Below are 23,771 nucleotides of genomic sequence, written 5' to 3'. Positions count from 1 at the left end.
CAACCTTCATAGGGCAGAGAACATTTCATTAAAGAATTTTTTGCTGCATTCACCACCTTTTAGTTACTTAAAATAATATTTTTTATTCATAAAAAGCCATTCCAATCATTACCATCCCTAAAACCTGAAAAAAATGGCAGGTCCTCATTTAGTGTTTTTCCGCATTTAGTGTTTTAAATTTTGTCCCCCCTGAAAAACCTTAAATCAGGATTCTACTGTATATGTTTTTAATCGGTTTTAGGGTGGAGAGAGATTGCAGAGCTCAGGGTTTAGTTGTTTGTAAACATGCATTTCCATGCAGATGCAGGCGTGGAGGGGAAGGAAATAACCTGCAATGAATAGAATGTCACTGAGTTGGGAGGGATGGTTTGTACTCGCAGGCCATTGACGGTCCCTCCTCCTCTTTGAGCCCCTTTCCCATTTGGACGATGGTTTTTTTTTCAAGCTCTAACTAGCAAATGACCAATGACCGGTAAATCTCTTTTCTTGACTTGGGCTCAAGGCTCAAATGATTGAGACTCCATAAAATACAAACCTAAACTAGCATAATGATTATGGGACCGTATTAAAAATCTTGTCTATTATTTAAGCATCTGTGGGGGACTTGCCCCAGTGCCCCTCCCCTGAATCTGTCTATCCAGGAGACCATCTTTCAGTAGCAATTTTAAGGTATAATTTTAAGAAATAATCGTTAATATATTGGTAGACATAATTAGGAAATATACTAATTTTTATTAACTCTTTTTAAAATAAATTAATGGTGCTGATACATCATTAAAACCATCACAAAAAAGACATTTTGAGTGGAATTTGTGTCTGGTTCAGATAATGAGAGATTTGTTTTTCTTTTCACATCTTTCATAGAAATTTTATATCATTGAAAAAATCTTGGGTTACTTCCATCAAGTACATCCCCTTAGATTGCCATTGGTTTGAATTGCTTTTTACATAAAGGTATGATTCCTCACGGGCTTGGAAATATTTGATATTATTTTTTGATTTCAGAAGTTCCCATGTGCTAGGAATAAGCTTATCATTCACATTGCAAAATCAATGCAATGAGGAATCACATCTTGAATTATGATAGTTTGTCATGGGCTTTACCCCCTAGTTTTGTACAAATGTTATATAAATTGAGAATATATATTGGTTGCTACAAAATGGCTGTACGTACATAGTTATTATTTTAGGCCAGCAGGTAATAAGGCCAATAAACCAAGTTAAATGTAGCAAAAGCCATGGGAAAGCAGAACCTGGAATATTCATCTATCTTACGAGCCATCACTTTGGTATGAAAAGGAATTTCAGTTCCATGCGTGGGATGATGAAGGTGTGATTCAAAACAGGTTGTTGCTGTGCTCATGGCTCCAATGTCAGCTTTGCATGGAGTTGTTGGACCCGACTGTGGACATTTCATCTGTGAATAGAGATTGAAGAATCCAGACAACGATAAACAGTAAGGAAGGAACTAACCTAAAGAGTTAACATGACGTCTGAAAAATGAATTGATTAAAAGTTTTATCTCATCAGTAATTTAACATGAAAGGATGATTGTAGTTTGAGAGGGATTGAAAGCAGTTCTTTTCTTATGAATTTCAAGTGAAAGTCAATATCTCCACGGAAAATATTGGTGATAAAATCCGCTTGTTTCGTAGGAGTATTCATTTCTGTTTACTCATTATGGTTATTATTATTTCTACATGCTATACATCATTATTGGATGCTATGGGTATCATCAAGCATTGATTATGTGAGTCATAATATATTGCTTGAGAATTTTTGCATACTCTCAAGCAGATGGTTGATATATCATGCTCACATAATTGACTGGAGGGACATCATTGCCAGATGACTCTTGGGCACACCCCTGCTGGGCAGAGGATCCCTCCTGGAATCCTGCCTTTCCAGCACCAGGTGTGGTCGCTCCATTTACTGGAGAAGATGTTAAATGTGCACCTGTTGCCACTGCAGTGTTAACAACATTGTAGTGCATTTCTGGTTGTCTGCGCCACATGTAGTTAACAATTGTGAACTCCAATAGGGCGCAGAAGACGAAAGCTAATCCATGAAATAGAAACATGGAAAAGAAATTCAGATTCTCATATTTTAAAATGTAAGTATGATTGAACATGTTATGAATTGTATCCGGTAATACATCTGCATGATTGTAGTTTTACTATCATAATTTATCTGTGTCTCCATTTGTATGCTCTGTAGAAAATTTGCAGATCATAATTCCAAAGGATAGCCTTCTTTTTTTGTAGAAGCAGGGAACACCCAACGAAGCTGGAATGTTATTTCTGCATGCGTGTGACAGAGTGATTGCTTCTCCACTCCTTACCCTTCCTAAACTATCTCGCTCATTGTAGCAAGACCTCTTTCTCTTCTCCATTCTTTATTCCTTATCCCACTTGCAGAGATAGCTATAGCTTAACCCAATCGCACCCACAAGCATACTGGTACGAGTTAATTCCTTATGCAGGCTTCCGCGGGTCGATGAGTATGAAGATACGTCTCTTTCGGGTAATTCACCGCGTGGGTCCATTGTTCTCGGACGACAGTTTCGCCGGCGTTACGGTCGGCTTCTTCAGGTCAGTGAAGTAATGATGCAGTGAATTGGCCGCCTTATATATCTGTCCGTAGAGGCTAGGTCATCTGTGATTGGCTGTCGCTGCTGTGTCTTTTTCCACGTAAAACTCGTTTCCAGGCATGCGGAAGGGGATAGCCGTCTTCCCTATTGAAATTATCTTGAGTCTTGCTTATTTCGATGGCTTCCCGTATCAGGCGTGGAAAATATCTCCTTTCTTCGGAAATAAGCTTCGCTTCGTCAAAATTGATGTTATGGGTAGGGCCTGTCCATATGTGCTCTGCTATGGCAGAAAGTCGAATTTGTCTGTTTTTAGTTGCCCTTTGATGCTCCATTAGGCGGCACTTGAGGGATCTGGAGGTCTGGCCTATGTAGCTACTCCCACAGACGCACTTGACTTCATACACTCCGCTCTTCGACTGCGTAGGAACTCGGTCTTTTACTCTGACAAGAAGGCTTCTGGTCTTGGAGACGCAATTGAACCTTGTGATTACATTGCGTTTGCCGAGAACGCGTGAAATCCTCTCTGTGGTTCCTGCAACAATTCTCGGCAAACGCAATGTAATCACAAGGTTCAATTGCGTCTCCAAGACCAGAAGCCTTCTCGTCAGAGTAAAAGACCGAGTTCCTACGCAGTCGAAGAGCGGAGTGTATGAAGTCAAGTGCAGCTGTGGGAGTAGCTACATAGGCCAGACCTCCAGATCCCTCAAGTGCCGCCTAATGGAGCATCAAAGGGCAACTAAAAACAGACAAATTCGACTTTCTGCCATAGCAGAGCACATATGGACAGGCCCTACCCATAACATCAATTTTGACGAAGCGAAGCTTATTTCCGAAGAAAGGAGATATTTTCCACGCCTGATACGGGAAGCCATCGAAATAAGCAAGACTCAAGATAATTTCAATAGGGAAGACGGCTATCCCCTTCCGCATGCCTGGAAACGAGTTTTACGTGGAAAAAGACACAGCAGCGACAGCCAATCACAGATGACCTAGCCTCTACGGACAGATATATAAGGCGGCCAATTCACTGCATCATTACTTCACTGACCTGAAGAAGCCGACTGTAACGCCGGCGAAACTGTCGTCCGAGAACAATGGACCCACGCGGTGTATTACCCGAAAGAGACGTATCTTCATACTGGTACGAGGCCTGAAGCTGTCCACAAACACCACAAGCGTACCAGTGTGCAGAATTCATAGAGATATCTATCAGTTGATCCTGCTGCTATCTTACTAGTTTTTTTTCAAGTTTTTGACCAGATAGGGTACCTGATAGTAGCTGTCATGTGGTGGCTATTTAGAAAATTTTATCCATTGTAAATCGCTTTAGAAATATTTATACTTCAACCTGATGTGAGAGCAGCTAACTCTTAACAGCATATCACAATTTGGTCAAAATCAGTCAACAAATATGTACTCTAATAAATGTCTTAATTAAACCAGCACTACAAATGTGTTCAAATTCTTTAAAAGTCAGAGGTGTTTGAGGTCGATTTAAATCTTAGGGGATGGATGCGAATGGATTAGAAGCCAGTGAGGCAGTGCAATCGTCCATTGTAAACTTTCAATTTGTTTCCCTGCTCATTTGGATAGTGTTCCCTTATAAAAGTTGAGGAAAACAAATTTGAACCTTCCCCTCGTAATTGTAATTAGCATAGCGATTGGACTTGGGCAAGGGCGAACTTGTTGTAGCTTGTTAGCAGGCAAGTGGAGGTGCCCTTCATTATTCTAATCATAACATCACTACACACAATACCCAACTTCCTGACATGCCACATAGGGTACCAATTGTACAATAGGCACACCAAGTTGTATGACTATTTCTTCTCATTTTGCAATATGGCTACAGCCATAAAATGAAGAAAAACAGTAAATTTGCTATTACGCGGGGAAGAAGTTAGGTGTAAACCACTGGTGAGTCATGCTGCAGGGAACATGTTAATTTTAACATATCAAACTGAGTTGAATGAAAATATTTCATGATAAAGATAAAATTAGAAGTGGAAATGGATGAAAAAATCTTATGTGAATATTTCACACATCAAAGAGTGGTTGTGTTATTTTTAATTTTTCTCCATGGCTAGTTGTTTTGTACTATAGGTCCTGCCTCAGCATGTCAACCTTCTACCAGGCCCCTTCATTAAGCCCTCACGCCTGTTAGCAGCCCATTAGCCGGTTCACCACCTGCCTTGCTTTTGTTCTCAGCCTCTAACTTAGCCCTTTGATACCTTTCTAGTGCCATCAGCCCATCGCTAACAAAACAAAAGTCATCTTGTGATCCAGGCAAAACATATAATGCATGAAACATGAGGATGCTCTTGATCCATCTATGAGCTATTATAATTTCTAGACCTTAGATCATTGAATTGATAACTAGATTATTATTCAATATATGTATGCATTTTTTCCAACAAAATAATTCACTTCTAAATGTTTTGCAATTGAAGTTAATGTGATTTGCAGGGCTCACATACCTGAACAAGTTCCCATCCAAACATCAATAGCTTTCACGTAGCTCACTTGGGGCAGACCACTTTGAATACCTGTAAAATTTATAGAAATAAGGCAGTATTGATCCATTAGTAATTTAATGCTTTTTTGCTACATTAACAAGAGGTCTCCTGAAATACTACTCTTAATTCTTTCAATTCTTCTCCTTATGTCCTGAATTCTATGTTTAAAGGTAATTTAAATATTGCACATGGCAATTTTTTGTAGTATATACATGAAAATGTTTGCTACTTTCATAAACCCTATTATCCCTTTCTCTTATCATGTTTATGGCAAATTTGGAGATCCCTGCCATTACTATCAAATTTTGAGCTGTAATTTGTTTCTTTTAGTGCGCGAAATCACACAATTTTACATTATGTAGTATTTGTAAATTACTTGTTTAACCTGTTAAAAGTAAAGTGTACAATTTTCCATCTATTAGAAGTAACTTTGAACATTTTTTCTTGAAGTGAAATCCATCACCTGATGACTGAGAGGACACTGCAAGGAGTGTGGTGACCCCTAGAGTGGTGCGCCCAGGCACTGAGTCCACGTCCATCCAGAAGGAGACCCATGAGATAACTACGATGAGAATTGTGGGAAGGTAGCTCTGCACAAGGTGGAACCCAACAGATCTCCTGAGATGAAATTCAGCTACTAAGCAACTGTACTTTCCTGAAATGGTGAAAAAAATAGGTACTTATTGAAATTGCAACTTATTTTCATCAATTTTCTTTGAATAAGTCTTCTCTACCAACTATTCCTTTAAAAAATTTAACCAAGCCCAAGTACTTCAATTTCTGTTGGAATATAGGAAATTGTTTCTGTGGTAGTTTAGTGGGAAGAATTGTACATTCATGTGGAAGTAAACACTAACAGTAGTGCACTCCAATTCAATATATAATTACAGTTAATAAGTTTTGGCTACTCATTACCATTTTCTAGGTCAAGAAAGAAGTGTACCCAACAACTTGTGAGTTGCTGAAAGCTTGAAAATGGCACTGAGTTACCAAAACCCAGGTCAGTTTTTAAAGTTAGTGTTGAGTATTCAGTGATATGTCCAAAATCAAAATTTATTTTAGAAACTCAAAGACCAGTATGAGATAACCTGTGATTTTTGTGAGATTTGGAATGAAAAGTATTAAGATATCTTGTGCATCTCCTCTTGCTAACCTTGCACATCTTCCTCTGTCTACACCAAGTTTCAGTGGAACCAAATATTGTAGAGAAATGTGTAACTATATATTGATATTAGACTTACCTATCTGGAAAGATTCTTGACAATCTGTTGCATTGATATCAACAATTTCAAACTGTGGCATTCTTAATCCTTTTCCCATAATAACAGGGTTTGTTAGCTTCCATTCTAGTCGTAGCTCTTCAATAGTTTTCGAGACTGTAGTTAGCATAGAAAATGAGAACGATTAACTTTTATCATTCTATCTCCCTTTTAATCTTTAATAATAATATTTTTATTCATATTGGTAAATCATATACACCAAGAATGTAAATTTTTGTGAAAAAATCATTTGACTTGACTGGGCATTGTATTGAACTGGCAATTGAATCTCCTAAAAGCTGTAAAGATATGCTACCAGTTACACCCCAAAATAATTACCCTTGTAAGTGCATTTCAGATGACTTGATGCCTTGAAATCCTGTTTGATTTGTTACTTTCTCCGAAATTTCTATGTATGTACTTTTTATAAGAAACCGAGTTGGATGCACTATTTGTCGAGAAATTGGAGTTCAATGCCATACCAGACATGTCAAATGACCTTTTTACATAAAAATTCATACTTCATGTATTGCATTCCAGAGATAACCGTTTACTAGGCTGTTTTTTCTTGCATGCCAGTAAATGTTTATTACTAATCTATTCTCTGGATGTTACCCACAGAAAAATATGCTCTCAGGTCATGTTTTATAATCTCTGAAGATTGAGTTTTGGAGAATGTACGTAGTAATGGTCCATCAAATAATTACATATATTGTGTGCCACATTTTTTTCCTTTTGTTACTAATAATGTACTTTCATTATAAAAAATGGATTTTTGGCACAGGAATATGTGTATGAAAACTAGGGCAAAAAATTAATTTCGTTATTTATATATGTAAGTTAGCTTACAATTTATGTGATAAAAGTGATGAGAAGCTATTCATACAGTATAATCAATATAAATATTACTCACACTTATTTTAAGAAATATTTCTACTCACAACTAGCTACCTCCATGGTGCAGGTTTGACTATCAAGAGGAAATTTTGCCAAATCCATCATGCATGAGAATGTCAGTTTCAGTCTAGAAAAAAAATGCATATGAAAAGTTAAAACATTTTCATCTGCAAAAAATAAACTGATGATGAGAAAGAGAAGTATTGACATACTCCATATCCTATTCACCGACAAACAACAGTTAACCCCAAAACTATTCATAATTGAGGAACTCATAAATTATTATTGTAACCAGCCCATAGTTAATTAATAAACCTCTCTTGGGATTGTGTGCGGGTAAGAAAAATTAAAGCAGCCGACATTTAAGCTTCCATCTCGTTACAGCAGCTGAATGCCTTGAGAAAGAATAACGAGATGGAACTCTAAACATTGGCTGCCTTAATTTTTCTTATCAGTACGCTAACCTGAGTAAAGTTTATTCATTGCATTCACCAGGAAAGTGTTAAATCACTCTTCTCATATTTATCACACTACTTTACATATGTTAAGGCCAATTTTCAAATACAGGAAGAATTTTTTGGCATTAACAATATTTTTAAAGGTTTCAAATAATTAGGGCTGCTGGTACTACTTCATGTAGGTAATGCTTACTGTTTGAATTTATATTTATGATAATCAGGAAAGATAAATTTTGAAGCTTGAAGTTTGATCAGGCCCTACTTGATTGGTTTGGCTAAGTACAATATGAAAACTTATGTAGAGACCAATACCAACATGAATAAAAATAGGTATGTCAGTAGGAAGAAAATTTAAAGTAATCATGACCTGCTGTATGTAAGTGAATTAATGTTAATGAAAGACTATGGTGTTGTTTGTACCAGTTCCAAAAAATATGAACCCTGAAAGTAGTACGTAGATCAATTGATGCACTAAATAATCATTTGTCTGAATGCCTTATGTGGCTGTATAAATAAGATGTGGTATCAGCATCCAAAAACCTTGGTGAAAATGCGTATAGAAAATTAGAATAACAACATCTCTAGGACTGGGTTATTCAGGTGAACTGACACTTGGTTAGAAAGAACCAAGTTATTTTCAACTATTGTGCAGCAATTCAGAAGTGCATGCAGGATTTTCTACTGGACCATTTTTCCTATTGCACTACTTATTTATTAAAAAAAAAATTTTTTTTTTGGAACTAGTTAATTCTTCGGAGTCAATTTTTTCTCCTGGACCTGTTTTAATATTCCGAAGTACTTTTCTCAATCTATAGTTTCTTCTAAATCGGCATATCATGCTTTTTAAGAAATTTTTTTCTAATGAACTCTTTTTCACCAAGTTAACCGGTTTTTTTGTCATCCAAATAGTTTTTCATCAATTTTTTTTTGTATTTCATGTGTTTCCCATCAAGGAGATACCAAAAATTTGGGAATGATTTTCTAGAATTGAAAACTGAAAATGGGAATGTATGTGATGGCTTTTATGTGAGGCCTTGGCATACATATGGGTTTGCATTTTTATAAGTATCAAAATATAAAACTAAGCATGTGGATCTTTAAAATTTAAACCCACTACATGAACAGTGATCATATTTCTTTATTTACTTAGCCATACACTGTTTGTTGATGAATGAGCATAATAAAGTCCCTGGATAAGCCTTGACAATGTTGTTTTAACTGCTGAATGTATCGAGCTAGTAGGTAAATGACTCACATCAAGTAAATGAAAAGCTCTGTATATTTTGAGTGAATGATAATTTCAAATAATTACAGCTAATAACGCTGAATGTAAATTTTCTACAAAGAAATGGATGCTACGTTAAACTTCGTTTTGTATTTTTTTTCCTTTTTAAGTATCTTTGTATATGATTTTTGGGGAAGATTTGGGGAATATATTTTGTCAACTGTGATACAATGCCATCATAAGTAAAATGTTGGATGAGAATTGACAAAAGTTTTTTTTCGTTTCAATGGGGTTGTTCACTCAGACCCGTTATTGCAATTTAATAAATAATTTGGTAGATGAAAATATAAGTTATGAAATGGAAAATATAAGTTATGACAAAAAAAGTCTTCCTCATTCAGCCATTTTTTCATGACTTCAAGTGAAAAAAAAATAGAGAATTTACCGCCTAATTTTCATGAGTATGTGGCATTATTCAATTTTTAGTGCATGTATTCATTCAGGTAGACCCAATCTTTGACGGAAAGAATCACTTATTAGAGTTTTTATGACAACAAACCACTTGAGACGGACGGGAGCAACCTACTATTCACAAATTTTTGAAATTGCCTGCAAATAAGGATAGTATTACATTAATCAGCCAATTGTCAGGGTCTGAAGTTGAGAATCACATTGGAGTGGAACTAGCAGATAATTGGTGAACCACTCTGCTAGAGTTGGTGACGTTATGAACTTTCCAGCAAAAGGGGTAAGCCCGTAGATACATCGCCGCGAGTTGCTCGAGAATTAGGCGAAGGATCAAAAAAGGGAAAAACACTGGCCTCTAAATTTTTCAAACTGTATCGCAGACCACAATAATAGAAAAATGGTAAAAGAGCCCATTGCCAGGCATGACATAAATAAACAGATCGTATCCTGTGAATTAGCAACCCACAATACACAAATAATGGAAGTTGCCTGCATATAAGGATAATATTACGTTAGACGGGCGAATTTTCAGCGTCTGAAGTGAAGAATCGTATTGGAATGGATTTTACTTATACATAGATTCCGGAAATTACCTTCAAAGTTCTTTAGCACGTGTTGTCAAATCTTTAATCGTGTGAACGTAAAAGTGAAGCTATAATTGTTAATGTTGATATCATTTAGCCGTTTCCATTTAACTGTATGGTGTCTTAATTTTCCAATTGCAATAAGGCCTTGATGGACTGTGTGAAAATTTCATTTTTAATGCGTTGTTAATGATGAAGTAATGACTGGACATGGATTCTTTTGCCTCTTTTGGAAACGAACTTCGAAATTCCTATGACACTCACATGATAACGTATGGTTTTCACATAAACAACGGAAATGTAAAAGGGGAAGTATAGAACTGATTTTCGTGACATTTCAATGGCAGCTTTTGAATGAGGGAGAAGCGTTCACTGGAGAAGTAATGAATTTTTGAAGAAATTTAAAAGATATGTTGCAAAATCCAGGAGTTCCTTCTCTTATTGAGCGATATTATTTGACACCGTCTTTCCCTATACTTAAAAACACCACCTCGTTCGTGAGTCTTGTGGTATAGGGTACTTTTCTGTGACATTATACTGCAAATTTCTCAATTTTTCGTTATACCTCTTACCAAGTGTCCTGGTCCCGCTATCATAGAGTAGGGCACTCCATGCCAAAGTTCTCTTGGGTAATTTCCTAATCCCTAACTTAATTTTGGTGGCGGTGGATAGTTCATTTTTGCTAAGTTGGCCGTCGTGGATTGGAGACCCGAAATTGCTTAATTCTTCGTGTTGCTGATTAAGATGTAAGCAAAGTACGGGGCTGCGTAGGGTGCCGCGCAAAAGGGGAGCTTAAGCGCTCAGTCCAATGTTCAGTACTAATCCTATTACCTCTCTCTTTATATTTTAAGGGGGGGAGGCCGGATTATTGTTTGCTTGCACTAGAAAAATGTCTAGAACATGCAATGCTGATGAGCTCGGATCTGAGCAAGATGCTAATGGCCGAAGCACGTGCCCTATTCGTTTTCTCCTCATTTCAAATCTCTTTTTCCTTCCTCATATTGACTGATTCCATAACGCACCACTCCCTTGCAGGCCACGAGGTAATGCGTTGACATCGGTCTCTTTCCGCTCCCCAGCATTCTGCGTCATTTCTCATTCCGTCCGTGCATTTTTTCATCCGATATTTTCCCGCGACATCGCGTTTTCATTTTTCATCGGTCAGCTTTATCCCACGCAGTTGGACCACGCATTTTTTTATTCCTCCACGCATCGCCCCTTGCCCTCAGCATCATCTTCTTGGAGCATAACGTATGCATTCGAAGAAAGAATCCGGGGAATCGTAATGGTTACTCATCCCGAACGGTCATAGCACTCGATACATTTCTGTCCCCGGTCATCCGCGATAAACCTCTCTCTCTTTCCTCTTTCTATTCGACCCTTGGCTTTCTGATTTACGATCTCTGGAAGCCAAGAGCTTCAGTACTCTGCAGTGCAGACTACGGAGAAACCTTCCTGTCAATCTCCACCGTAGAGACCTAATGCTTTCAGCTAGTAGGTTGGCTGAACGGTATTGTGGAGTAATCGCCAACGCTAGACCACGTGATTAATGCGGTCTATTAGAGTTATCCTTCGATCATACTTATAAAAAGATATGCCCCTGTACATGCTTCAACATTTGGGAAATTGTACCAAAATCTTCTTGTGTCACTCACGTCAAAAAGTTTTTTTTCTCACCCGAGTAACCCATTCACGAAATGATTGTTTGGAATTGGTACTCATGAGAAGTGTGACGCTAGTGGTCCGGAGAAAACTCTATGTGACTCCTCATGATAAAGAATTGATGTTGTGTCGAATATTATACCCTAGCTATGTATTTGCTGTTTACATGATTGAATAAATTTCCCAATTCATTCAATAGCATGAGGGAGGAGGATTTTACGCATTTGCGCGTTAAATTAAGCGTTCGACTTCGACGAATCCTGGGAAAAATTTGTTTCTTATATAATTTGAGAATGAAAGGTTTGTGTTTAAGTCAAAGCTACTTCTTTTTGAGTACCATTTGAGACTTTTAGTTTTGTGGGATGGATTATAAAATATTATTGTTTAAATATTGCTTTTATTTTTTTATTATTTCATCAATATTTTCTTTTCCCGTGACAATTTATTGGTAGCTACTGCTTGCTTTCGATTATTTTCACGTTCGTGATCTAATGTTGGTGGAGAATTCACGCTTATTCAAAGTCACCTTCCGCGCCCTGAGTGCTGTGTTACGGTCTCATTCTTCCTCGCTCTCCCACCTCCATGTCTATTGCAAAACTTCGTCTCAGTGCTGATGCACGAGCTGCACTTTAGGCAGATCTTTTGCCTCCCACCCTATCAACTCATCTCTTGTATCCGGAACGTTGAGAGTCATTCAGAGTTTTAAATGATGAAGTGTTTCACGCATATTCATTAAAAAAATCACGGTCATTTCCGATAGTCTGTGTGCGCTTGTAGCTCATGGGTAGCACTCAATCGGAAACTCAATGTACGTTACGCTCGTTAGCCACCTAAGTCTGAGACACTTTCTAGCGAGAGCTACAGTGCATTAGCATTTTGTGCCAACCCTCAAGAATTTTTCCCGAACTTTGGAATTGGTAGACGCGGAATTTTTGAAATGATTGTACCACATGCAAAGTGGACGGCATATTACACTTTGGTAATTACGGACTAACACTATCAAAGGTATGCAAAATTCAAACAAAAACCATGGATGAGATGGATTAAAACCTCATGATTTATCACTGTTCTTTCTCTGTGGGCAGGTATTGCTTGTTTCTACGCTCTGCGTAATCTTCAGGTGAAGCGTTCCAAACTCAAGTGTGGGAAGTTTTATCACCGAAAGAGAATTATTGGATTTATTTAGTTGATTGTCGGATTGACAGCACGGTAAAAAACGTAAATTTTCAAATGTACAACTTTAATTAAATTTTTGAGGTTCAGAAAAGATATTTTAGAAATGATGAGTATGACATTTAAATTGCAATCAGTAACAATTTTTGCCACAGATGATCTCTTACAACTTATTTGTCTTATAAATTGTGTAATTCCTTGGTGTCAATGTCGACATCCCCGATTTTTACACATGCCACTCCACATAATGAACGAACGTACGCGCCTAAACCGGTTGTGTCAGGGTTTGTAAGTGATGTACTTAAAATTTTCATACAGTTAGCCACATCATGATTGTCATTTGCTGTGATTTGACACGCCGTAACTCTTTGAAAAATTTAACAAAGATCTCTGATGGCTCAATACTGTTTTTTGATCCTCTTCAACATAATTTCGGTGTTTCTGCTGTCACTTGCTGACGTGCGCTTGTGGGAATGGCTACACCTTGCGTGTGCTGGACGCCAATGTGAATGAGTGTATGGAAAATTATTTCCTTTCATTTGCAGCGGTGACATTTTTGGTTAATGCAGCGAACTGAATGATTAAATACCTCAGCGTCTATGCCATTGAAATGGCTTTCTGGTATGATTTAAATATCTCTCGCTCTATTTGTGCCTTTAACTAGAGTATGAATTTATTCTTGTATACTATTTTATGCAATAAAAATGTGACGAAATAAGGCTAAAAGTATTATTGATCAACTATCTCTAATCTACTATTCATAAATTATCATAATGGAATTTTTTCCTTGTCATGTTTAGCATTATAAATATTTTTTATTTTTATAGACATTTTTTTGGAAATTTTTGTGATTTGTATTATTATTATTGATAAAAAATACGATAGCCTAATTCAGAAAATGATATTGTCTCATAGATATCCTTTTTGAAAATTATACAACGTGAACTATTAGCGCAGTTTCAGTGCGATTATGCTTCACGGTTAATATAAGGTCTTATTGTTGGATATACCCTTTCATTGTGTCTCGCATATAATTTAATTTGCGAGATAAAACCTTTTCTCTTCCAGCGCGAACAATTGAATAACCTTGTGAGGTAAGAGTTTGAATTTTAGAGGCATGGCAGTAGCCCCAGCAAAGTATACAGTGCTCATTTTAGGAGTCCCTCCATTAATTTCTCGGCAAATAAAGGTCCATTTGGTAATCTGGTGGCTTATCGCGGCAAAAACGGAATAATTAGACCGAATCTCGCAACACGAATGGATATTTCCACTCACCTGAGCATGTACAGAATACCACCGTCAGGGTTAATCCTCACGAGGACGTTAGGCACCGTCACGTACTGGAACTCGGCGTGCTTTGCATTCGGGAAATACACCTCAGGCTTCCAGATGGCTTTAACTAAGTTAGGGTCATTCAAGTCGAGTGCTTCGGTGATTTCTTCGTGCTTCAACCTTTCATCTTGCCATTTCTGCCTCAGGTACAAGTCGACTTCATAATCCTACCATGGAAAGAACGCAAGAATAAAAAAAGAGTTTAAAATTGGACATTTATTTCAAATAATGACAATGAAAAGCAAAAAAAACACGTCTATGATTTGAAGTTAAACGACATTAGAATGAGTATGTTCCAAAATTTAGCATTGCCTGTCGTATTATTTATGTAAATGCTGTATGTGGTGTTTCGATTAGCAGCGAACTAAGAGCCAATTAGTATATTTGCGTTTATGCCATTGAAATCGCTTCATGGAATATTGAAACTGTCGCTATTATTGCTTCATAAACTGGGGATTAGGATTGTTCTTCTTATCTAGTTTTTATTGTAGCGATAATATGCCAAAAGCGATGAAAAAATGTAAGTTGTACATGATGCAATTAGAAAAAATAAGAAAAAATTTAAGGCTTGATGAATTGTTTACTTAATGTTTTACGCCATTGTCTGTTCACAGTGATTGTAATGTTATTTTTTTCAGAAAGGTATTAAAAATATTGAAACGCTCAGCCAATTTCTGTTTGTGCAATTAAAAGTGGTAACAGAAAAAGATAAATATTAAAAAAGTTTGCTTGTTACAGATGACTGGGGTTCACTTTTGAGGCGTGTAGAGTTTATTGGTATTTCATCAGGAATTCGGAGACAAAAGAGAAATTAGTTTTGAAGGATATTGTTCCATGAAATATGGGGACAGAAAAAAATGAAATAGGGTAAGGAATGGCACTGGAGAAGAATGGCGTTGAGATTGGTGGAAATAGGGAAGGCTCCGTCGTAGAGGCAGTTTAGGTTAGGTATCATGGCAAACTGTGGACGAAGGTGGGTGTGAAGAATAGGGTATTTTTGTTACTGACGTTACAGCTGATTTCACGAGGAATTTAGCCGGTTGTCTTCGGAATTTGATGCTACGAGTCTCAAAAATTGGGAAAGAAATTGGTTACTACTTTTTCAAAAACTTATTTATTGTAGTGACATATTTTTGGAAACGATGTCAGAATGCGGTGCTGCTATATTTTATCTATATTAATAAATACTGCCGTGAAGATAACAGGTCTTTGGTTAGTGTTCAGAAAAGCTCTTATGTATGTTATGGCGAAGAAGAAGGAGGAGGAGAAGCCAATTGGTCTTATAATTAGGTTACTTAAAATAAACCCACACGGCGGTGGCAGAGCATTTTCAGAGACTGCCTGATCCGTGCTTGAATGCTATGTGGAGGACATATCTAGTGAAACACTCCGTCCGTCGGATGGGACGTTAAACCGTGGTCCCCTTGGCGCCTTTTGTTAAGAGCAGGCTAATGCTTCTCTACACCCTTCCTTTCCTACCCTTCCCTAATGGGGCAAATGACCTCAGCTGTCGGTTCCTCCTCCAAATACCATACCATACCAATAAACCCACGTTTTTCTGACTCTTTTTCACCGTTGTTATCTTTTTGATTGAATCGAGAATATATAAATTGAGAGTAATCGATTTGGTGCATAAAAAACAGAAGCTACACATTAATGCGTGTATGATATTTTTATAAAGTATTATGGTAGATATTTGTTTATGCATTGGAGAAATTTTCCGCAAAAATTTGAAATTTAGATTAAAAAATTCTAAATTTTTGATTTGAATAATGCTTTCATCATGAATTGGTCAAGGTAGCAATATTTTTCCATTTATTTACGTTATTCGAATTTAAAGTATCCAATTGTGGCTTTTGATCAGACGAGATTTGTAAATCACTGATGGCGTCAATCTAATATTTAGCATGCGATGGTGTGTACCTTAGTTGGATTTTTCGGCATTTTACTTAAGATTTTTGAACTTAAGATTTGAGAACTACTGGTATTGCCTCACGAATAGCGATGGTTTTTGCTATGATGAACTCGAGGAAACGATTCCTGTCTCTTGCTAGACTCGAGTAAGATCACGGAATAGGCTCAGTATTGCTGTGTTTTTATATTTGCGTTGAATAACTTTGTTAAAGGTGGATTATTGGCAATAGCAAATATCTGAATATTAGGATCTTTTGGGCAATTCACCATAAATACGTTTTTCGTAATAATTCATTTTTCTGCCAAGTTCGGACGTGATCTGGTGTGATAAATTCTCTTCCTGGCTATGTTGATGTAATTAGTTGTATGAATTCATAATATTTAATCAATGTGTCGATCAAAATCTTTATTCTGTCTCGAATCTACCTCAGTGCATGCTAATTTTCAAGAATTTTAATTTGTAAAACTTGTAGTGGTTCGAAATAGCCACATTCAACAATCTATGAGAGAGTATACTGAATTATTCTCAATGTATGTGCTAAATAATACTAAGTAAAATGCGACGCACTTGCGAAGGTGGCAAAGAAGAATTGATGGGTGTATGTTGGGCGTAAAATAACATACAAGGTGTGTTCAGAAAATAACGAGAACTTTAGTTTGTTTGCAAAAAATATTTATTTTAGTCCGTATTAGATATTTTGTACTCGATCGTTGGGATAGCCTTTGGCTCTGTCAGCGATTTCGTTTAATGTCGTCTGTGCTTGTGAAACTACGGCCAATTATGGTTCCCTTATATTTGGAAAAATTCACGCGGAGCCTGGTCTGGCGTATATGGAGGCTGGGGCGTCGTCACAGTTTTGGTTTTGGCCAAAAATTCACGAACAAGCGATGTGAGCCGAAAATTGCTGAGCTCATATAAACTTGTCGCACCTCAGCGACTGCCACGGACAAAGTAAACAATGAATACAGCTGAAAATTTTACTTCCGGGGCATTTATATCAACATTTAAAAAAAACTTTTGAAAATCGTACTCTTCAAACTCCAAAACTGCGAAATTAAAAAAATGCCGTATTTTCTGAACACACCTCGTTTGCGCTAGGGAAGGTGAATGTCACAAGTACCAAGATTTGTCGCTCTGTGATAATACTTGGTGCCGGGACAAAGGGAAAAAAATCCAGTTCTACTCTTGTTAAACTGAATTCTTGAGGCGTTCGCGCGGCAGCAGTTAAGTTGATACTTCACTGCCATGGACCAAAAAAATGTTGGTATTATTAGTAGAAGCATTCTTTTTGCAACATGAGGAAATATTGACTCAAAACGTTCGAAAGGAATAGTTATTTGGCTGGTTAAGCCATAATTCCATGAATGAAATTTATTTATTCTGTGCCGCCCTGTTACTTTTCAATAATTGCTATACCCATTATCCACCATAGAGAAATATAAGTGTATATGTGATTAGTTGAGATTACAAGTTTTAATTTGCGATTCAAAACCATCCTTGTGCCAGATAAACATTGTCATGATTGAAATGAAGAGAACTCACCATAGTTGCGGGACTAATCGAACCGAAGCTTCTTATGTACAGTTCACAGATGACGGTAGTCGCGTTATCTGAAATAAAATTAAAGACACAATTAATTTATTAACTTATTATGGAGTTTTATCTATTATTTGGGAGGATCATGGGAAATAGACGAGTGTCATTCGAAGATAATTGAGTCATAACTTGGTTGACGAAGTAATGCGGCTAAGTCGAACATGAATATTGTATCCAAGTAGGCTTCCGCGGAGATTATGATGATATCTAGTGATTTTTCCGGGTATTATTCCGCGTTTATCCAATCCGCGGGTATCTTCCGCGTTTGGATAAATGCGGGAGAATACCCGGAAAAATCACCAGATATCATGAATATTGTATTTTATTGTGAGAGGTTCAGTACATTACCATGAATATTATACTCGGGCAGTTTAGAGAGGTTTTTAAGATTCGCTGTTGATTATAATAACCGGACAAGAGAGTTTTGATGCCGTATTAAATTGGGCTATGAGAATTGAAAAGAAATACGGCGAAAAATTTTCCTCGGGCCTTTTATTAAGTTTCTGATGAGAATAATTTCGTTTCATAATGACTGACTGATAGGGAAATAGTTTTAGTAGGTAATTAAAAATGGTGCAAATTGCGTGTTTGGGATCGAGAGTCATTACTTAATCATTCGAAGCGATTTTTAAATGAATTTAATCGGCAAAACCCTTAAATAGTTAAAACATCATGAAAAAGCAACGTGAGGTCTTAATATTGAGGAATCAAATTTGTTCTTCCGCTGCTCCTTTTGTTCGCATTTCCTGCTCGGTGATTCTGACAGAATACTTTTTTCAAGTAGTAACTAATGGGCTGTGAGTTGTAAGTGATTACCGAAGGAAATGAGACTTTATAATATTCGCATGAAAAATACCTTAGGGCTTATGGTTGCAACGATAGTCATTTAGGCTACGATTTCGTTGAATTTGGTAAATGAAACAATTTTCTACTTTCCTCGTAGCTTTTTAAATCTCTACGCTCTTCAACACTTTCTCGAATAACGTATTCCGAGCATGCAGTCCTTGTTGACCTCTCCGAAATAATTCTTATTCACAGCTCTTTCTCTTTTAATGACTGAAACTAAGGGGTGAGCTACGAGAAGTCATTTCAGTCCATCCCGTGATAACTTTTTTCTTGGCCTCCTAGAGTGGTCTTTTCTCTCCTCATACCCTCTCCAACCTACCCTCTGCGTCCGATACGTTGACGACACCTTCCTCTGTGGATTCCTTGATTACTTTCATCTCGTCCCTCAATCTTTCCTCCTTAACTTAACTTCCTTAACCTAAACTTAACTTCCTATTCTTCTTTAACACGTTAATTTCCCTTACGTGGACATTTCTTTTATCCATAAGAAGTTTAAAGCCTCTGTACACATAAAAAGTACTAATAAATAATAATATATACAATTCCATTGCTGCCATCTGTCACATATAGAACGATCCCTCCCATGTTCTCTTTCCATTCGTAGCCACAGAATATGCAGCAATCTAGACTCTCTGAATACATTTCTTTCACATCTACACCTTGTTTTCCAGCGAAGGGGATACCTGAAATCTCTCCTCCTACAGAAAATTTGAAAGACACCATATGTCCCAAAGCAGCAAGGCAGGGACAACCTTACACACACTCTTTCATTCTGTGCGACCTTTTTTCCGGGCGTTGACACTTTATGGAGCACACTCAAGGCCTTTTCCCCATCCTTTCGGACAGCGCTGTCTCCATATTTATCCAACAATGCCCTTTGCTTGTCTTCAAAGTACCATCTAATCTTGCTGGCATCTTTAAAACAACCTAACCACTATCAGGATACAAAACAACAGCCAAGCGTGGCCCTCACCTTGCGAACGTGCAAGATGACTTATTCTAATAACCGAACCCCTTCCCGATAAATTTCTCGCTTTATCCCACCCTTCAAGATCAGATCTTTAGTGCAATACAAAAAAATGTCGTGTACCTACTGCTTTGTCCGAAATCCTCCAATTGTTACATGACCCTACCAACTTAATTTATCACTTCTGTCGGATCTGGAAATATAGTTAGGCTCTAAGATCATGTTTTCTGTGTCGCTCTCAAATATATCTATCCTCAATTATTCAAGCAATCTAAGTATTCTAGAGTCAGATGTGCGAGTGAAGAACAAAGCAGTAAAAATTAAATAAAAAGTAACTTCCTTTAGTATAAGAGTGAGATCGCTGAATTGGGCTTTTTGGATAGAAGCGGTCGTATCTACTCTAAGAATTTCTTGCTGCCACCAAATAATGAGAAGCAGGCAATGGTGTACCAAGACTTCGGAAATATTTGTTCGTGAAAATTAATGCAAGAATGAATCCTGTCCCTAAACTAGGCTGTTTAAATAGAAAACCCATGTACGGAAATGAATGAATGATGCATCAATTAAATCATTGCTTCTAGCTTGGTTCCTAAATTTTTAAAGTTGTATTCGGTCGTATTGTAGAGGATATTAAAAAAATTGTATATTTTTTCTGATTTTTAGCAAATAAAAGTCACCGTATGGTATTAAATTATGTTCCAGGAAACAACAGGACGTTTACAGAGGGCAGAGAATTTTGAGAAAGGGCCATAGCAATTTGGCGATAAAGAAAAAAAGTCAAACGGAAAATTGAGTCTCGGAAATTGAACTACATGAAAATTCTGGGCAACAACTGACTTTGCTCTCACCGAATGGAAGAAAATTAATTGCTCTCTTTCAATTTTGCAAAAAAAACATCGCTCATGATTCGCGGTTATTTAGCTTTGAATTCAATTTTTAATTGTTTCTGTCTCATTTTGGAAAAAAATATGATCGTGTACATTAACCTTTCAATTACTTTTTAAGTTTTCCTTATATAAGGTCTTTATTTGTTTTGCGAAAATGAACACGAAAGAGGTTATAATGAGAGGCAATTGACAGATATTAACCCGGTCGCGAGGAGATTTTTCAGGTTTCGCAGAGAAATTCGACTCTTTTTGAAGCAAATTATGCGGGAAGTTATTTTAAAGCAATTTTTCTTTATTTCCCGGGTGATAAAATGATTTCAAATCAATTCAAATAATTAAAATTTCATTTCAAATCAATCCATTATTTGAGTTACATTTGAAAATTTTATGCCCTTGAAATTTTTTACCACTGAATAAATTCTTCATTTTACTTTCTTCTTTCACCACAGTCAATCGGTCTTGTCACAATTATGTTTAAAATGTTCACTTATAATGTGTTTTCAATGTAAGTTCAATATGAATTTACTATATAAAATCCGAAATATATAATATAATTTTGCCTGGAAATAAGTGATGGACATAAAATTCAATCGTTGTTAACTTTTTGCTTTGAACGAAGAATTCCGACCCACTTCTGTCCGCAATTGATGCTGGCTACGCTATTATGTAAACGTTTATTTTGCGCAATTTGCGAAAATTTGCGCAGTATGGTGCGTACTTATGGCCTCCACGGCAGAAGAAATGGACCGAAGCTGCAGGTGTAATGCAACTTGTGGGGAGGGGAACTGAAAACGTATCGAAAGGTTAACGATTTTAGCTTAAAAATTAATTAATTTTAAAATTGTGTATATAATTAAAATCAAATTCTAAACTAGTTATCTTAATAACTAGATATTTACTTACGTATGGTAAGTGAACATATAGTATTCGTGGGATGAAATATATTGTATTGAGACCTTTGTTAACTTAATTAATTGGAATCATTAAAAATTACACTGCCGTAAAAATTCAATGATAGAATTTTTAACCAATTTATAAGTGATTTCGAGATAAAAATTATCTTCCATCTGTTTGAATCTTAATGAGCCACTACATTATGGAATCCAAGATGTTGAGGCTTAATTGGCTTATAACATCGACTCATACTGCGCTCATTTCGAACAAATCTTAAAGTTAAACTGCAGAAAATTTCATATTCTACCTTGATTGAATACAAATAATTAGTTGGATAGATTTTAGAAGCATACGTTTCAGCAGTTGAAAAATCTAACGAATGTCTTGTTTCGAGTAGGGTAGGGTCTCGTCCATGGGAGAGACTGGTGAGGCTTGTGAGACCTCGCTGCGAATTTCGAGCGTCATTTGTCACCGTGTTTGTCACCTATTCACCCCGCGACTGTTGTGCAAAGCCAAGCGTTTCCTATTTCGACCGAAAGAAACCATCTGTCACACTCGTCCTCCTCTCAATTTCCTCGAGACCTTTTCCTATCCGATTCCCCAGCTCCGTCACCCTAGACCCTGGACCACCCCTCTCCATACCTCCGTACCCTCTTCTTTTCTCTCGCTGCCTCCATCCCCACTTCTGAAAGCAATGCATTCCTACCTATCTCAGGGTGTCACCCACTTCGGCTGCCCGGTAAAAAACCGTGCAAAAGAAGAGGCCGAAAAAAAATCGGGTAAACCCTAGGATTGTTTCTAGTTATTCCGAGAAAGATATTTTAGGTAAGTAAGGATAGTATTAAAATCTTAGAAATATATAAGAGAATATAAATAGAGAATACATACAAGAATTTTTACTGACATATTATGATTCATGAGAACTTAATAATGGGTTAATTAAGTTGTAAATCTTGAAATATTAGTACACATACCCTTAAATTATGCCCTGTGCCTTACATATTGGTCAATATCTTGACATTATACACACTATTACATGCACTGCTGCACACACTAGAATTTTACCGCCCTATGTGAATACTTAAGGATATAGTGATATTATTTCACCTATACGATTAGTAATAACTCAATGTAATCCATTCCATTCCAATCGGTTGCAATGTTATCTGATGCATATATTTAATCGCCATTCTTTTTTTGACATTTAATTGAAATTTAGGATTTCAAAGCGATACTGAATAAAATCGTCGTGAATTAATCGAGAAAAATATAATTTACTAGGGAAAACCGAAAAAAAATTAGAGAGTTTTATTTCTGTTACTGAGTGGCCACACACTGCAATCTTCGTCCTTTGTCCTCTCCTTCGTCCCTTAGTTTCCTCCAGCCTTGAGGAAAGGATTCTTTCACAATGTTTTGTCGTCGTCCGTATCTCATCTTTCGAATGCCGAGCAATCTGGGAGGAATCCGAATTGCGTCTGTTGGGCTCATCTCATCCGTATTTTCAGTGATGCCCAGTGGCGTGACACGGAAGGCCTCCGCGGGTTATGTAATCTTTCATAAAAGTAGCTCGGAATGTAATTGGATGAGGGAATGAGTGGTCCTTTTATCCGGTAGATCTGTTTTCAGATTGTGCGTGAGTGATGTCCAGCTCAAGCACGGAGATAGGATGAAAAAAAGATGATGGAATCAAGGACTGGAGGCATGGATCGAAAATCAAAAGACCTTGAATGGATTTAAGCTTGAATATTATTTTTTTAAGGGTCATATTCTTAATTAGATTCTGCTTGAGAGCAGTTTAAGCATTAGAGAAACCTGTTAAGTATCCATTTCTTAGGCACTGCTTTTAATGATGGCGGAAGAGGAGGGATTGGTTTAACATTGTTAAATTTTGAATTTGGGGCAACGAAATTACTGAAAATCAGTTATCCGAGAGTTATTTTTTTACAAAATTTGTGGATTGGGTATTATTTTAATAAAATTATCAATTTTGCATTTGGTATTGTTTTATAACTATAAAATATGGAATTTATGGATGGAATTTATAAAGTTTTCGTGAACACAGCCTGAAGTGGTGAGAAATTTACTCTGCTTCAACAATAGGAAGTATAAGGTCCCTTGCACAGTGTGCAAAGCAGTGCGCACACACCGATTTTGGACGGCCAATAAAACATCGGCCTTCCACATTCCAATAGTGAACAATGGGAGGGCATGGGAGTTTGCACACGTACCGACCACGCACCGGCACCGGCAAAATGCCGAAGCTGCCGGCAATTGTCACTGTGGATCACTGGCGCCGACTCAAAAACATAGCAACTTATCGTTTGACCGGTAAAAATCCGGCGTGGGTGCAAGCATCACTTCACCGGCAAAGTAACGGCCCGTAAAATACCGGCCGTCCAAAATCGGTGTGTATGCAGCGTTAAATATTTCTGGCGTTTTACGATGCAAAATATTATCTGATCAATAATCATGTTGTTTAGTTTGACCATAAACTTACACGAGTGG

The 23,771-nt window shown here is 37.0% G+C and overlaps 1 protein-coding gene across 1 annotated transcript in view; it reads right to left on the bottom strand.

Moving 5' to 3' along the window:
* Positions 1-712: 712 nt before the first annotated feature.
* Positions 713-23,771, bottom strand: part of LOC124165667 (glycine receptor subunit alpha-4-like) — a 268,363-nt gene continuing 245,304 nt past the window's right edge. Inside the window, exons 3-10 of the mRNA XM_046543151.1 lie at positions 17,619-17,686; positions 14,105-14,328; positions 7,304-7,386; positions 6,345-6,479; positions 5,567-5,758; positions 5,065-5,133; positions 1,820-2,058; positions 713-1,417 (exon numbers count right to left, since the gene is read on the bottom strand). Coding sequence (XP_046399107.1) covers positions 1,187-1,417; positions 1,820-2,058; positions 5,065-5,133; positions 5,567-5,758; positions 6,345-6,479; positions 7,304-7,386; positions 14,105-14,328; positions 17,619-17,686 — 1,241 coding nt within the window. The 3' untranslated portion in view covers positions 713-1,186. The remainder of the gene's footprint in view (positions 1,418-1,819; positions 2,059-5,064; positions 5,134-5,566; positions 5,759-6,344; positions 6,480-7,303; positions 7,387-14,104; positions 14,329-17,618; positions 17,687-23,771) is intronic.

Source organism: Ischnura elegans, chromosome 1 (assembly GCF_921293095.1).
Source record: "Ischnura elegans chromosome 1, ioIscEleg1.1, whole genome shotgun sequence".
Lineage (NCBI taxonomy): Eukaryota > Metazoa > Arthropoda > Insecta > Odonata > Coenagrionidae > Ischnura > Ischnura elegans.
This window is presented reverse-complemented; position numbering and strand designations above follow the sequence as displayed.